A 15,147-nucleotide genomic window follows, 5' to 3' on the forward strand; every position below is an offset into this window, starting at 1 on the left:
GTTGTACTTTAGGCCACCATCTGCTTGTTGACCAGAGAGTTGAGGTAGATCTCATGATCACATTTTGTCACGGCTCGGAAAATGTCTTTCAGACATTTACATTCTCCTTGCGTACTTCTGCCTTTTTTACTAATATATCAAAGTCCTTTTCAAAAAGACAGGATTCCTTGTACAGCAGTCTGAAGCCAATTGTTTTAGCAGCAGTATGTGACATAGAATGATGTATACAACTCCAGGCAACATCCATGTTATCCGATGGGTATCTGAGTTATATATGGCATCATTGTCTACAGCAATCAGGTTTCGCAGTTGGGTGATCAACAATGGACACTGTCCGTCTCTTTCAGCTTCTGACTGAGCAGCACTTAAAATTTAACCATCAGCTTCACGTGGCCTATATTGACATCAAAGTGGATTTTGATTTGGTTGACAGGTAAGCACTTTGGCTTGCACTGAGTTGGCAGTGCAGATGTTCTGCTAAATCTAGTGCACAATCTTTATGCCATTATTGGTGTGAGTGTGTGCATTGGTTCATGGTTTTCACCATGTTTCTACACAACCTCAGGTGCGTGGCAGGGATGCACTCTCACTCCAGAGCTATTCTGTTGAGCTATGGACTGGATATTAGGACTTGCTGCATCAAAAACAAGGTTGGTCAACAGGTGTCCCTCAACCAAAACTACACTGGAGACGCTGTTTTGCTTGTGGAGAAGTCAGAGAATTTCAGCCTTGCCCTTTATGGTCTCCAAGACACCACCCACACTATGGGGTTGAATGTCTCATGGCAGAAGACCAAGGTCCAGAACCTTGGAGCTGGACCACCAAAACTCTCAGTGCAGGTGAGGTCAAACACCGTGAAAGGTGTTGATGAGTTCATCTCTCTAGGCTGCATGCAGAGTTCAAATGATCCCAGAAAACCAGATGTTCTTCAATGAATAGGTCTCGCTGCCTCCAGCATGAAGTTCATGTCTTGCTTAATGGCACAAAAATTTCTTTACGTTGAAACAAAGATCAGGATCTATCAGACCTGTGTATTACCTGAATTGTTATACAGGGCAAGAACTTGGACCCTCCTACAGGCAGACTTGGAGCCACTAGAGGGATTCCATATGTGTTGTCTGTGCCAAATCCTGAGCATAAAGTGGTTCAACTTTTTGTGCAAAATGCCATAATTTCACAGAGATCTGGCTTTCCTGCAGTTGCGCACTCCATTCAAAAGTGGCATTGCATGTTCTTCAGCCAACTGAGATCAGAGCCCCATTGTCACACACAGTAAGAAACTATGCCTGTCTCAAAGAGTTTACAATCTAAATTGTCTAGATAGACAAAGGAAGTATTATTCCCATTGTACAGAGGAGAAACTGAGCCAGAGAGAGAATTAATGACTTGTTGAAGGTTTCACAGGAAATCTGTGGAGAAGCAAGGAATTCAACCAAGATCTTTTGATTCACAAGCCAATGTTTTAATCATAAAACCATCCTTCCAGCTTACCCTTATCTGTGGTAGCACTCTAGTCTCTCCATAAAGAGCACTGCTAAGCTTTCAGATAATGGGTCAAATCTGGGTTGCCTCACTTGTGCCATGGGTCAGTTCAACTTGTCATGAGAAAAAAGTAAGCAACACCTGGCTGTCCATTTACAACAACCAAGCTTAGGAGGATAGCTTAGTCATCTAAGCTTCAAGGGTCAGCTTTTGCTCCCCAAATGGAAATTTTGCCATTAGCGTCAATGAGAACGTGATTGGGCCCATATTTCAGGCACTGAAACCCACTAGAAGAGCAAATTCATACTCCATCAGAGACAATTCCTCTTTCCTAGGTAAATAAATTGAGCTTACTTTATGAGAATCTTTCAGATAAGACCTTAAAAACTGAAGCCCTGTCTATTCTGAGTAGGTACTAAAGATCCTCTGGCTCTCTTGTAATGTTATAGATTTTCACTAGTTATCCTGGGTCAAAATTCCTTCTCCCTAACACTTTTGTGCAGTATATTGAACATCATTTTTTCTACCCTCCACACCAGTGCTGGCAGTATTTCAATGATACTATAATTATCTAGCTTGTAAAGCACTTTGAGATCCTACCTTCTTCACTGCAGAGGCTCAAGAGCCAGCAAATAATTTTGTCTTTTCTTTGAGTACCCTTTTCCTAATCTGCCTGCCTGCCTGAAAGCAGTCCTGATTGTTCTTGATATTTTCAATCAATAACAATCGAATATCTTAGCTCTGTCAGAACGGGAAAATGTTCAGATAGTAAATTACCCATTCTTTAATATTGTCTAGGATTGCTGCTAACATATTGTCTGGAAATTTAAATTGATTCCTGTTTCAAAGCATCTTGGCGTTTGTGCAGATTGTGCACTGCTCCTGCCTCATGCTCCAAGAATATGGAGTACACAACTCCATATCAGCACACAACTAATTCCAATGCTCCACATCATTCTTTCTGCAGTAGGATGTGAGATCTAGTAAATTCTGTGTGAAAAGCATGGAGGATGGAGCTATGGCTGTGAAGTATTGTGCCCCCTTCCCCCCATGCCTTGTAGGAACTATTCTGTTGGCACTCTATGGAACATTGTCTCCATTGGGTTTTAGGGTGCTGACTGGGCTGGAAGGCAGTGGAAGACAGGATCAGATGCCTGTAAGACATCATATAGTGCTGAGCCAATGTACTTCTGTTCAGAAATCCCCTCAGGAGTCAGTACTGCTTGAAGCAATACTAACTCTTGGCAGCTGCTCCTGAACAGCCATGTGAGATTTAGTCAAAGCAAGATGATGCCTGAATAAGTCATGCTAGCAGAGAGGAGCCACACACTTCCCTGTCTCCCTGGTTCTCAGCATTCCCTTCTATGCTGAGTCCCAGAATCCTCTGGGATTGAAAGCCACATCCCCCGGCCCACTTTGCACCCCAATAATCCCTCCCACCTCAAGGGATGATGTCCTGAAAATTCCATTCTCTTGGAGCTGTCTGCCCCCATTGCTCTGCTTTGTGGGAGGGGACAATCTAGTCCAACGTCACTCATAGAGACACGCAAAGATCTGTGGGTTAGTTTGCAGATCCCCTAGAATAGCATAATGGCACCATTAGATAGTGTCACTTTCATCTTTTAAATATAACCTCTTTTTTGCTATTGGATTGCAAAATTCCCCCCTCCCGGAACATAAAAACCTCACCAAGTATATATTTTTTTATTTAAATACTATGAATATTTAATTTGAGCTAGAACTTAATATAGCAGGTTTCTGTCTAGCAGGAATTTTTGTACAGTAATTACAATCCATGAAAATAAATATATGTTTGAATGTTACCTTTATTATGTGTTATCAAACATCATTCTAATAATAACATGGTTGGTTTGTGCACCTGATTAACAGTTGTTTGCAGATAAATTATTACTGATTGCAAAGGAATTCTCTAATCTGACTCTAAGCATATGCCTACACTGCAGTCATGGGGTGTGATTGCAGCATGTGTAGACATACCTAAGCCAGCTGGCTTGGGTACCAGAGTAGTGAAGCTGCAGGGTGTGCTAGTAACTAGCCAGTGTCCAAGCCCACTTCTCTGGCACCCAACCTAGCTAGAGTAAAGCTAGATTAGGTATGTCCACATGAGCTGCAATCCCATCCTGCGATTGCAGTGTAGACATACCCGTAGCGATCCAGCACAGAACTCACATCCCACGGGCAGGCTAAGGTGGCTTGAAGCTTTCTTTCCGCCCTCCCAATCTTGGACTGCCCCGAGCAGCCCGTGGCATACCACAGACAGCCCTAAGTGCCCGTCTAAGTTACAGATACCTTGGAATGACTTTGAGTATACCTACACTGCACTTGGGAGGAAGCCTCAGAGCCTGGGTAGACAGACATGCACTAGCTCTGCCTAAGCTAGCATGCTAAAAATAGCAGTGTGGATGTTGCAGCGCAGGTGGCAGCTCTGGCTAGCCACCTAAGTACAGAGCCAGGGTTAGATGGGCTTGTATGTGGACACCCAGCACAAGTCTGTCTCAGTTTAGGGCAACTGCACCTGCATTCCCCTGCAGTGGGGGGCACACCCACTCTTAGGCTGCTGGCTCCCAGCTGTCACCTGTCTTGGGTGGAGACATGTGTCCCTCTTCCTCCTGGCCAGGGTAATTCCAGACTGCACAGTTCCCTGCCTACACTGTGAATTCCCCAGCAAGGCATTCTGCTTTATCAGGCCTGCTTACCCTCCTTTCTCGAAAGCTATAAAAAATGTAATTGCTCACAGTAAAGTTCCCACACAGCTCTTTCTAAGTAAGCATGGTTATTCGTAAGGTGAAAGCATTGCAGAGAACACAGATTAAAAACAATGAAAGAACCTCCATGCATGCTAATAAGCTTACCAGAGATCACCACAATTTTGACCAGGGCTCTGACAGATGAACTGTCCTTCATACCCTAACATGGGGTTGTTTGTGGTCATAAGTTCATAACCACCTTGTCTCCAAAGCTGTGAGTCCCTCCTTGATACACTTTGGGTCTTTGATTGGGGAATAGGTAATTCATAGACAATGGGCCTCCTCCTCCTCAGGGCAAAGGTTCACAGGGCTGACATCCTGCATAACTGGAGGGGTTATAGTCACATACCCCTCCCTCAAGAGATTTCCCAGGAAACCCATTTAACTTTAAGCACATTGTTTCAATTAGTCTTTTTGAAGCTCATTACACTTTCCAGGGTTTACATTAGTCAGGTCCCCTCCCTAGGGACATTACATACAATCCCACAATAATACATAAGCATTTGCATTTTAATACAGTGAACTGAAAGGATCCTGAAACTTAATTCTGTAAGGATTGTCCTGGATATTGCAGGAAATTGCCATATTTATCAGACCATCCACCTCCCTTTTGGGGAACCTCTCTCCTGGGGTCTCTCTCTCTCCCCTCATCCCTCTAATTTTTGCAGATCTGCACCCTTCTCTCTTCCTCTCCTCTTCTCTCCCTACAATCGCCCTGACTTATCCCTAGTTTGATGAACTGAGATTCCTCTGAGTGTTTCCCCTCAGTATGTGAGGAGACGATGCAGCTCTCTTGAGTCCCCTTTCCTACTTTGTAGGTCTTACACTTCCATCGCTCCTATTTCTCAGTCCTCTAACCCCTTCAGATCTCATAGCCTTTAGCTCCCTCCCCACAATCACATCTAGAGTCTTTACTTCCACCTCACAGCACCCCCAGCACTTCAGTAAACCCCTTTACATTGACAGCCCAGCCTTCCAACCCCCCAAAGCACTGTTCAGTCCACTCTTCACCAACATCCCCCAGACTCTCCTCACACAGCGTTTTGGCACCCTCAGGTACACAGCTCTTTAGTGTCCCTCTAACACAGAGAGCCCCACACTCCTTCTGCCTTTCCTCAGACACACACACAGCCCATCATGCTCTCCTCAGGTTTCTGCACACACAGCTCTTCACTTTCCACACATGTACCTTCACTCTCCTCCCTTTCTCTCTCTCCCCCTCACACAACCCCTGCTTCCTTCTTGCCTTCTCTCTCTTACACCCTCCCATTCCTCTTCCCCTCTCACTTTCTCTCTCACACACACACAGCTTCTTCCTTCCCCATCCCAGTATTGTCAGCCCCAAAAGTTAAAGAAAATCATGTTTCTGGTCCCCAAAATTATGAGGTTTAAACAATATAATACATTTTAAGTTTATTTGCCTTCTGCTTTTTGGTCCTCTAATGATCATGTTTTCAAGTTTTCTCCACAACCATGAGGAGAGATATACACTTCCTCTTTAAAAACAACAAAAAAAGTGAAAGTTGGGTTTTTTACTTACTCGCATGACTCCAGGAGCTGGAAATTTAAGGAAAATGCCAAGCATGACAAAATTGTAAGTGGGGAAGACTGCCTCCCCTCTCACACATACAGTGCCAGAGCCTTTCACTGCTCCACACAAATATAGTGTCACAACCTTTTATCACCCCCCGACGTATAAAATCCATATAGCTCTTTATCCTTTCACACACTTACTCAGTCCCACAATTTTTCACGTCTCCTCCAAAGACACATGCAGTCACACCGTTGTTCTGCCCCACGCAAATGTCCCCCAGCCCTTCAGTTCCCTCACCACACACATATAGTCCCATAGCTCTTCACCCCACATACACCCATTCCCACAGCAGTTCACCCCTTCCCTCATACAGACACAGTCCCACAGCCTTTCACATATCCTTTACAGAGACATATACAGACCCACAACCCTTCAGCTCCCTCCCCCCCCCCCCGACACACAGAATATCTCTTCACTGCATTGAAAGGCCTGGGTCTGTGGGACCTGGTCCTGAAGACTCAGTGTTTCCAAGCCAGGCTTGAAAATCCACACTGCATAGTAAACCTGGGTTTACAATTGCTTGCCCTGGGTCTCTCAGCTGTGCTACCATGCCCATACTGTACTCAGATCTGTGGCTTGAAGTGTGTTCAAACTGCAACGTGACAGGGCTTGGACCTGAGTTGCAGCAGGACTTAGCTCCCTAGCAAGGTTCTGGGACCTGGGTGCTGAGTGCTTGCTGATCCAAGTCAGACTGATTTGTGTGTGGATGGAAGCAGGGCTTGGGCTCAAACCTAAGTCAGAGCCCAGGCTTAGTGTGCGGGGTAGACATATAGAACCCTTCACTCTCCCCCCCCACACACACATACAGCCCCACAGCCCTTCACCTCCCTCCACACACACCTTCCCCACACACCACCCTAATGTGAGCCTGTCATGTCTGGGGCGGGGGAGGGGGTGAGGAAGTGTCTGTGCTGGTGCTCTCTGTTGCTTGCTTTTCCACACTGCAGTGAGGGGCACAAAGTCTGACAGGAAAGCAGTGAGCCAGGGCACAGGTAGTGAATGGGCTCACTGCTGCCTGGTGTGTGGAGTTAGATGGGGGCAGCAGCTCAGCACCTCTATTTGTAGCGGGGCAAGGAGTGCAGGGCTTTCTATGCAAATCCTGTTCAGAGCTCTGGCTGGGGAGGCTGTGGGGGGTGAATTGTGTGGTGAGGTGCCCTAGCGCCTCCCTGTGTGCACGGGCCTGGGAGAGGCTCTAAACCATGCAGGAGGGGAGGTGGCATGCTGGGTGCACACCAGAGCAGGAGGGTGCCACTTACCAAAGAGGGTATTGACGAAGCCGTACCAGATGCAGCCACCTGGCCCGATGAGCCAGCGTCCCTGAGTGCTGGCGGCAAAGCTGAAGGGGGTGCCCATGATGCACACCATCATGTCGCTCACAGAGATGTTCATCAGCAGCAGGTTAATCGGAGACCATAGCACTTTATTCCGGCAGAAAAGTATCAGGACCAAGAGATTATTGAGGAAGCCCAGGCTCCCAATGATGCCAAGGCAGATGGCTGTGATCAGGTGGCCAGTGGGACTCAAATTCTGCTCTTGTCCATGTCTCTGGTTGCTGCTGCTACTGCACCAAACACTGTTAACACCACTGCAACTGTGGCTGATGTTAGGCATGGTCATCTCAGTAGATCTCTTTCCAGATCTGCTCCAGCTGCTTGGCTAAGCATTGCAATATCAGCAGAGTAAAATCTCTTATGCACACACCAACACACCCACAACCTAATAAAAAGCCCTCACTCTATTGTGTGTGTGTGTGTGTGTGTGTGTGTGTGTGTGTGTATATATATATATATATATAATAGTTTCTACTTAGGTAAACTGCAACATCAATGAGTTAAATGTAGCAAGCATTTGTTTCTTTCTTTAATGCTCCACCATGTGGCCGTTAGGAGCTGGCTTTTTCTGCCTTCCTCATTTGTGCCTGGTGTAGAGTATGAAATAAAAAAATGTAACTGCAGCTACCTGATAATAAAATGTAGGTCAGGAAAACGTACACAGAAAGGGGCTGATCCTAACAGAGGAGAACAACAGACTACGAACCATGCAGAAATGAGGTAGTGAATGAAGTGCCTATTTTATTCTTCCCGTGTGTGTGTGTGTGCGTGTGTGTGTACGTGCCTGCTGTCTTTTATTTTTTTAAATCTTAATGGGGATGTGACAGTACTCTGGATCGTTACAGTATCAAACCAGTTTTCAACAAGTTCTATAAATTGCAACATCCGGAGCATAAAAAAGAAGCTAGAATGAAAAGTCCCAGGAAAGTCTGTAGCATTTAAGTGCCAGCTGAAATGTACAACTGTCACAGAGTTGTATAATATAAAATGCAGGCAGCTGTAACATGGACTACTGTAAAGCATTTTTTTCCTTTGGAAAAATGTTTATAAGATGTAAACCAAAGTCCTAAAGAAAACTGATTGATCAGTGATCTAGTCCTTATTAGTAATCAGAAGGGGTTAAAGTGTGAACTGTTTGACACAAATACAACAAATGTTTTCACAGTGAGTTTTGCTCTCTGAAAGTACAGAGAGGAGCTTGCTAAGGAGTATCCAGGTTGTTATCATCTCCAGATCCATCCAAAAGGGGAGTATGTGGCTCATGCGTATGGCTTAGCATGCAGTCCTAAATGATTTATATCTAGTTCGAGGAAACTGGTTTTATTTGAAACAGGAGTGGGTATTCTCCAACCATTTAAAAGGGATGAAAATTGGGCAAACTTAATGCAACTTCCTGCCTACAAGCAATTGATGTTGAAAGGACACTGTCAAAGGTAATTTTTTTTAAGTTTCTAACATTGAATTTTGTTTTTAATTGAGAGGAAACAATTCTGTTGCTCTTTAGGTTTAATTTTTTTAAAGCTTTTTTTTTCTTTACAAAACTTTAAGTTTTGGACTTAAATTGACTTGAGAACAGATGTTAACCCACTCCCAGTTAAGTCAATAAGGGTGTGGTTTTAAATAGATTTAACAATGTGCTGGAGCTTTTGTACAATTGCTTTTTGAGTGGTACTTTGAAGTATATGAATGCTGCAAAATGTCTAGTTAACTGGATTACCTAGTAATATGAATTCAAAGGAAAAGTAAAGTAAAAGAAGGACTATTTTACATTCTCACCACAGAGAAAAACAACCTCTAAATGCTTTTGCTGCAAACACACGTGCACAGGAGTAGCACAACCCCTTTGGACTGCTCTCCATTATCACTTCAGTGGGAAGAGGTAGGTACTAGAGGTAGACAGAGTTAAGCCATGACAAAGGGCCCAATCCTTTCAAAGGCTTACACCCATGAATAATTGAAATGATGTGAGTAGTTCAACAGAATTATGCTAATTTACATCCGCTGATCAATTATTATTGGTTTCGCTGTGGTTAATAAATCCATTTTATAGCTGCTGGGAAGTGGTTGTCTGGTTATTTCTGATAATACTGTGTTACATTCCCAAAGGGAATTATCAAACATTATTTGTATTACTGTAGCACTTGGAAACCCTAGTCATGGATCAGGACCCCAGTGTGCTTGGTACTGTACAAATGCAGAACATAAAGACCATTCCTGCCCCCAAGAGCTTTCAATCTAAGTGTTAGCCAAGAGAAAAGAGGTGGATACAGAGAGAACAATGGAGCAGGCAAAGGAAACAGTGAGACAGTATTGGTTAACATGATCAGCAGTGGCGTTAGGACATCAGAGGCTCAACTGTTGTCAAAGATTTTTTTGTTGGCAACATGGCAACAGAGAATTTTAAGCATGGATTTGAAGGAGGAGGAGGAGGTACCTTTGCAGATGTTTACAGGTAGCTCTTCCCAAACATGAGGGCCAGCATAGGAGTGTGATGGTGTGCATACCCCACAGAGGCAAGGAATGAGTTAATGTGAGCCGAGAGGCCAGTTAACATACTGGGCAGTACTTAGAGAGTGGGCCAGGCTTAACTGATGATGCAGCCCAGCTGTGGAGGGACTCAGAAAGAACTACATACAGAAGAAGTTTAGAGCAGAAGAGGGCTGCAGGGAGAGAGTGAAGAACTCTGCAGTCATTTCTGTGGGATAAGAGAATGGGGAGACCAGGGATGGGGGTGAAGCCTACGGGCAGAGTTGGCCCTGGGATCCTGTCATAAGTACAGAAGACTGGCAAGGGGCCAGGAGAGACTAGGAGTAGCCACTAGGGTGGAGCAGGCTCCAATGGTGAGCCCTGATATAAGGGCAGGACCCAGACTTCCTGGGAGAAAGCCCTGGTAGGCATTCAGTTGAGGAACAAAAGGTCATGTCTGAGGAGGGCAGAAGTTGGTTTTAAGATTGTGTTTTTGTGCTGGGATTTATTGGGGGACTGCAGGGTGATGGACCCTGAAATTCCTGGCACTGAGTAAACCTAGAGAGGTTGTGGGGAGAAGGCCTGGAAAAAGGCCACAGTAGGATGAAGCCCAGTAAGGTAGAAGGGGCAGGTCAGATAGACAGAGCTTGCCTGCTCACCACAGGGTTCCTAGTCTGGGACCTAGAGGACTGGGACCTCCCAGTCACTGGAGAAAGTGTTATGAAGCCCCCTGCCCCTGATAAAAGGGGATAAAGACATTCAAAGCACTGAACCAAGAGGCTGTATGGATCATGAGGCCCAGAGTTTGGTCCAAAGACCTGTTGTAAGGGCACTGGCCTGCTTGTGTGATTTTTGTTATGCCAGAAGGGTGCTCTTATGGCTTAACTGCAGGGCCAAGTTATGGGAAGAGAGACCACTACAAGGCCAGACTTCCTGTTGGCACAGCGCACCAGACAACAAAGATCCTCCTATGCTCTTCCTAGCCACAAGGGGGCAAACCAGTGGTGAGTGCAATCTTTCACAGAGAAAGTAAGAAACTGCTTCTTCGAAAAGTTTACATGTGGGTGATGGACATTTAACATCATGGCAAAAGTTAACGCCGTGATAATAAATTATAGATAATAGGTGGGGCAGGGGAATGACATGAACGGTTTGAAAGTGAAGACAAATAGTTTTGTTTGATGCCATAGAGCAGAGGTCCCCAAACTGGGGCATCCCTCCTAGGGGTGTGCAGAGTAATGTTCGGGGTGGTTCAGTTGGGGCCTGGGCCAGCCCCCACCTGGAGTGGGGAGGGAGCGCCATCCAACTCCGCTCCTGGCCCCGGCCCTGGCTGCTGGTCCCAGCTGCCAGCCCCATGCCCAGGGCCCCTGCTGCCAGCCTTGGGCCCCGGCTGAGACACTGCTCCCACCCCCAGCTTCGGCCCCCTCATCTCCAGGGTTTTTGCCGCCCTAAGCTACGAAGGAAAATAAAATGCGATCGCGATTGGCGGCAGCTCGATCGCGATCGGCAGCAGCTCCACCGCACCACTTTCTTCTTCCGTGGCAATTCGGCGGCAGGTCCTTCCCTCCAAGAGGGACAGGGACCCTCCGCCGAATTGTTGCCGAAGAGTCGGATGTGCCGCCCCTTCCCCTTGGCTGCCCCAAGCACCTACTTGCTCAGCTGGTGCCTGGAGCCGGCCCTGCACCTGTCCATGTCCCCCCTTCCCAGAGCCGCAGCCCCAGCCCTGGATCTGGGGGGGGGGAGCCAGGGGTAAAGGAGGGCACAAGGTGAAAAGTTTGGGGACCACTGCCACAGAGGAGGAGGAGCCAGTGGAGGAATGTAGAGAGAGGGGCAACATGGTCAAAGTAAGGGGCAAGGGAAATGATCTTTGCAGCAGCAGTCTGAATGGAAATGAGCAGGGCAAGATTGCATTGTCAAGGGCCAAGAAAAAGAAGTTGTAATAATGGAGTGGTCTGTGTCCCTCTGTTGCACCTTTGTTTTATATTTAGATTATAAGGGGTCAGCTTGGGGGGGGAGAGGGATTCACAGCTCTGTTTTAGCAAAGTTGAGCTAGAGCTGGCAGCCAGTTATCCACAAGGAGATGTCAGAGAGAGAGAGACTGAGATTTTTGTTTGGACAGAAGAAGGCAGGTCTGGAGTACAGAGGCTGATCTGTGAGTTGTCAGCATAGAAATGGTAGCTGAATTTGCAGGTGAGATTTGTTAGGGATAAGGAATAGAGGGGAAAGAGAAGGGAACCCAAGGATGGAGTGCAGTGGAACATTGGAGGTGGAATGAGGAGAATCCTGGGAGGAGTGATTAGAGAGAACCAGGAGAAAGAGAACCAGGAGATGGCACTATTACAGCATCCACGGGAGGACAAGATTTCAAGGAGAAGAGTGGGGCTGTTGGTGTCAAAGGCAGCTGGCAGGTAAAGTAGAGGAGGATGGAATAGTGGTTCTGAACTTTGGCTAATAAGATGTCATTAGAGACTTTGGCGAGAGCAGGGGAGTAGAATGCCAGGGGCAGAAGCTGGATTGGAGAGGGTCTAGGATGGAATTGGAGGAAGGAAGTCATCAACGCTGATTACTGGAGGTCATGGAAAGGCTGAATGATAGGGCATGAAGGAGGAGGCTTACGATTACCCTCATAGGTAAGGCAAAATGCCCAGAGTGGCAGATTCTATGGAGGCAGAGCTTTGAAGGCAAGATAACATGCTTGTCTGATGGTTGCTCATGGGTATTGTCTGATCTTCTGGAACTGCTTAAAAATATAAAATAAAGTTCAGCACTGAGGTATTTGTTTTAAAAAATAAGGACTTTGTAAAGAGAAACATACCTACATTGACAGCGCCAGTAAACTCAATAGGAATCTTCCCATTTACTTCAACAGGCTTTAGATCAGGCTCTAAGTGGAAACATATATTAATTTTTTTTAGTACACTGGAGTAACATTCTTGTGATCTGTCATTTCACTGAAATTACCATTAAATGTCTTTCCAAGTCTATGACAAAAAGTTTTGTATATCAGTATTATACACTCTAATCCCTGTTAAATGAAACCCAGTGCTTTCCTCCTTACCATGTATTAAAGTGCCGTTCTACTCTGAAAAGTAAGTCTGTAAAGATGGCATCCTGGGGTTCCATGTTTGGTTCTCAGTAATTTCCACCTATTCAGATTACAAAAAAAAAGTGTTTCTAGGTTTAGTCAAGGGAATAAGACTAGTAAAGAGATAGAGAGTCAGTGAGATGGAGAGACCAGAAGGCTGGAGAAGACAGGAGATGTAGAGGAGGGAGTGCAAACTTGTGGTTTAAACCACAATGTACATTAGGAATGCAGAGCAGCCAGTTGTCCCACCCAGAATGGTTGGGCTAGATTCTATGCTGCCCTGCTCCTTGTGTACCCATTCACATCTGGGCAGGGTGGATTTAAAATGCTACCCGGTCATAACAGCAGCACTTTACAATCCGTTTGCATGGGTGGAGAATCAGGTCCATTGTGCTTGAGGCAGACACAGTGGTTCCTGGACCACATGCCTGAGTAGCACCTGCTACGCCATTTTACAGGGTTTAATCTGCACCCTATATTATGCCAGCCAGATCTCCTGTCAGGCACATGGCCTGCCCCCCCCCCGCCATTCCTCCTCATAGCATATCCCACAGGGGGGCTAGTACCACTGTCCTTATTCGAATAGCCCAGCTCTTGCCCTCCAGGAGCTCAAATCTCAGATTATGCCTGGCTTTTGTGCAGTGGCTCAGGAAGAGGGGAAGGATTCCTTCTATTTTTGTCTTTTCTGTGCTGGGGGTGGTTGCCAGCATGTGGTTAAATTCCTTGTAGTGAGGGCAGGTAGCCAGGGAGTTCTAGTACCTGGAACTCTGGGGGAAACAGAGTGTTTGGGCTTCTGCCTCTCTGTCCCCATAGCTCTTTTAGTGCAAGAACCTGATTCACTCAAAGCAGGTCCATCCTGTGCACTGAATGAGGCAATGGTCTGTGGGGAAAAAATGGCATGTGATCATGTAATTAAAGACTATATCATAATACATATGAACATGGGGGCAGAATTAAGATTGCACAGGCAACCTTAATTCTGGCATTTCCTAATTTTTGGGTGCTTGACTTTGCATCCTTAACATCCTTTTAATGCAGTTTGTTGTGTGTGTGTCTCTCTCTCTCACACACACTCATAGTGCCCTGCGCGGATACACAATTTATATCCGCGGATGTGGATATCTGCAGATATAAAGCGGATATCCACTGAGCTGCAGGGCTATAGCAACAACAAGCGAGGCCAGCAGGGCCATGGCTAGCAACTGGACCAGGAACCACAGCAGTGAAAGCAGCAGCATGTCGGGCTGCCACTCGCAGGAGACAGCTGTGGGCAGGGTTGTGGTGCCCTCAGTCCTGCCCACTGGGGCGGGCACTAGGCTTACTGGCAGTGTCCCTGGTCACACTAGTGTGTGCAAGTGGCTTCTATGCTCCCGGACAGGAGCCCCATCCACACAGTAGGACACTGTCCCACCGACATAGCTTCCACCTCTCATTGAGGTGGAGTAGTGACATTGACAGGAGAGCAGTCTCCGGTCAACATAATGCATCTTCACCAGACGTGCTACATCGGAGCAACCGCATTGCTGCAGCAGTGCCGATGTAGCGTGGTAGTGAAGACAAGCCCTTATACTCTGTGGCACTTTGCGACATGCAGCAGATTTATGTACTGGCAACAGGGGGGGCAAGTTTTATTGGCCTGTAGTGCCCGTGCTCCACCAATATGAGAGCACAGGGGCCCGGCTACACCCAAAGTTCAGGGCCGGGTCTCTCCCCCAGCCCTGCCTGCCGCCCCCAGGCAATTTAAAAGGGCCTGGGGTCCCCGCCACCACCACCGGCAGCACAACAGGGCTAAGGTGGCTTCCTGCCCACACGCTCCGCTTCCAGCTACTTCCCTGCAGCCCCTGGGGGGAGGTGTCTCCAGGCACTGCCCATGCCCTGAGCGTTGACTCTGCCACTGCGGCCAATGGGAGATGCAAGGACAGTGCCTGCTGGCAGCGGCTCACAGAGACCCCTCCATCCCGCAGCCTATGAGCTGCTGCCAGAGAGGGGTGTGGGTCATTTCCAGGAGCCGCCCGAGGTAAACGCCGCACCCCTCACCCTCTCCTGCAGCCCAACCCCTTGCCCCAGCCTGCACCCCACACCCTAACTCCCTCCCAAAGTCCTCCCCACGCACCTCTTCCTGCATCCTAACCCCCTGCCCCAGCCCAGAGCCCACACTCCCTCCTGCCCCCAACCCCGTGCCCCAGCCCACACCCTGCACCCTAACTCCCTCCCAGAGCCTGCCCCCTACACTCCCTCCTGCACCCCAACCCCCTGCCCCAGCCTGCACCCTAACTCCCTCCCAGAGCCTGCCCCTTGCACCCCTCTACCACCTCCTGCACCGAACCCCTTGCCCCAGCCCAGAGCCCGCCCTCCTCCCCCCCTTCCTGCACCCCTGCCCCAGCCCACACCCCACACCCAAACTCCCTCCCAGAGCCTTAG

General features: G+C 47.4%; 1 protein-coding gene across 1 annotated transcript in view; it reads right to left on the reverse strand.

The window, feature by feature from the left end:
* LOC112122670 (vertebrate ancient opsin-like) overlaps nucleotides 1–7,461 on the reverse strand; it is a 156,530-nt gene extending 149,069 nt beyond the window's left edge. Inside the window, exon 1 of the mRNA XM_024221410.1 lies at nucleotides 7,101–7,461. Coding sequence (XP_024077178.1) covers nucleotides 7,101–7,461 — 361 coding nt within the window. The remainder of the gene's footprint in view (nucleotides 1–7,100) is intronic.
* Between the last annotated feature and the right edge of the window lie 7,686 nt (nucleotides 7,462–15,147).

Source organism: Terrapene carolina, unplaced genomic scaffold (genome assembly GCF_002925995.2).
Source record: "Terrapene carolina triunguis isolate 2854851 unplaced genomic scaffold, T_m_triunguis-2.0 Scaffold88, whole genome shotgun sequence".
NCBI lineage: Eukaryota > Metazoa > Chordata > Testudines > Emydidae > Terrapene > Terrapene triunguis.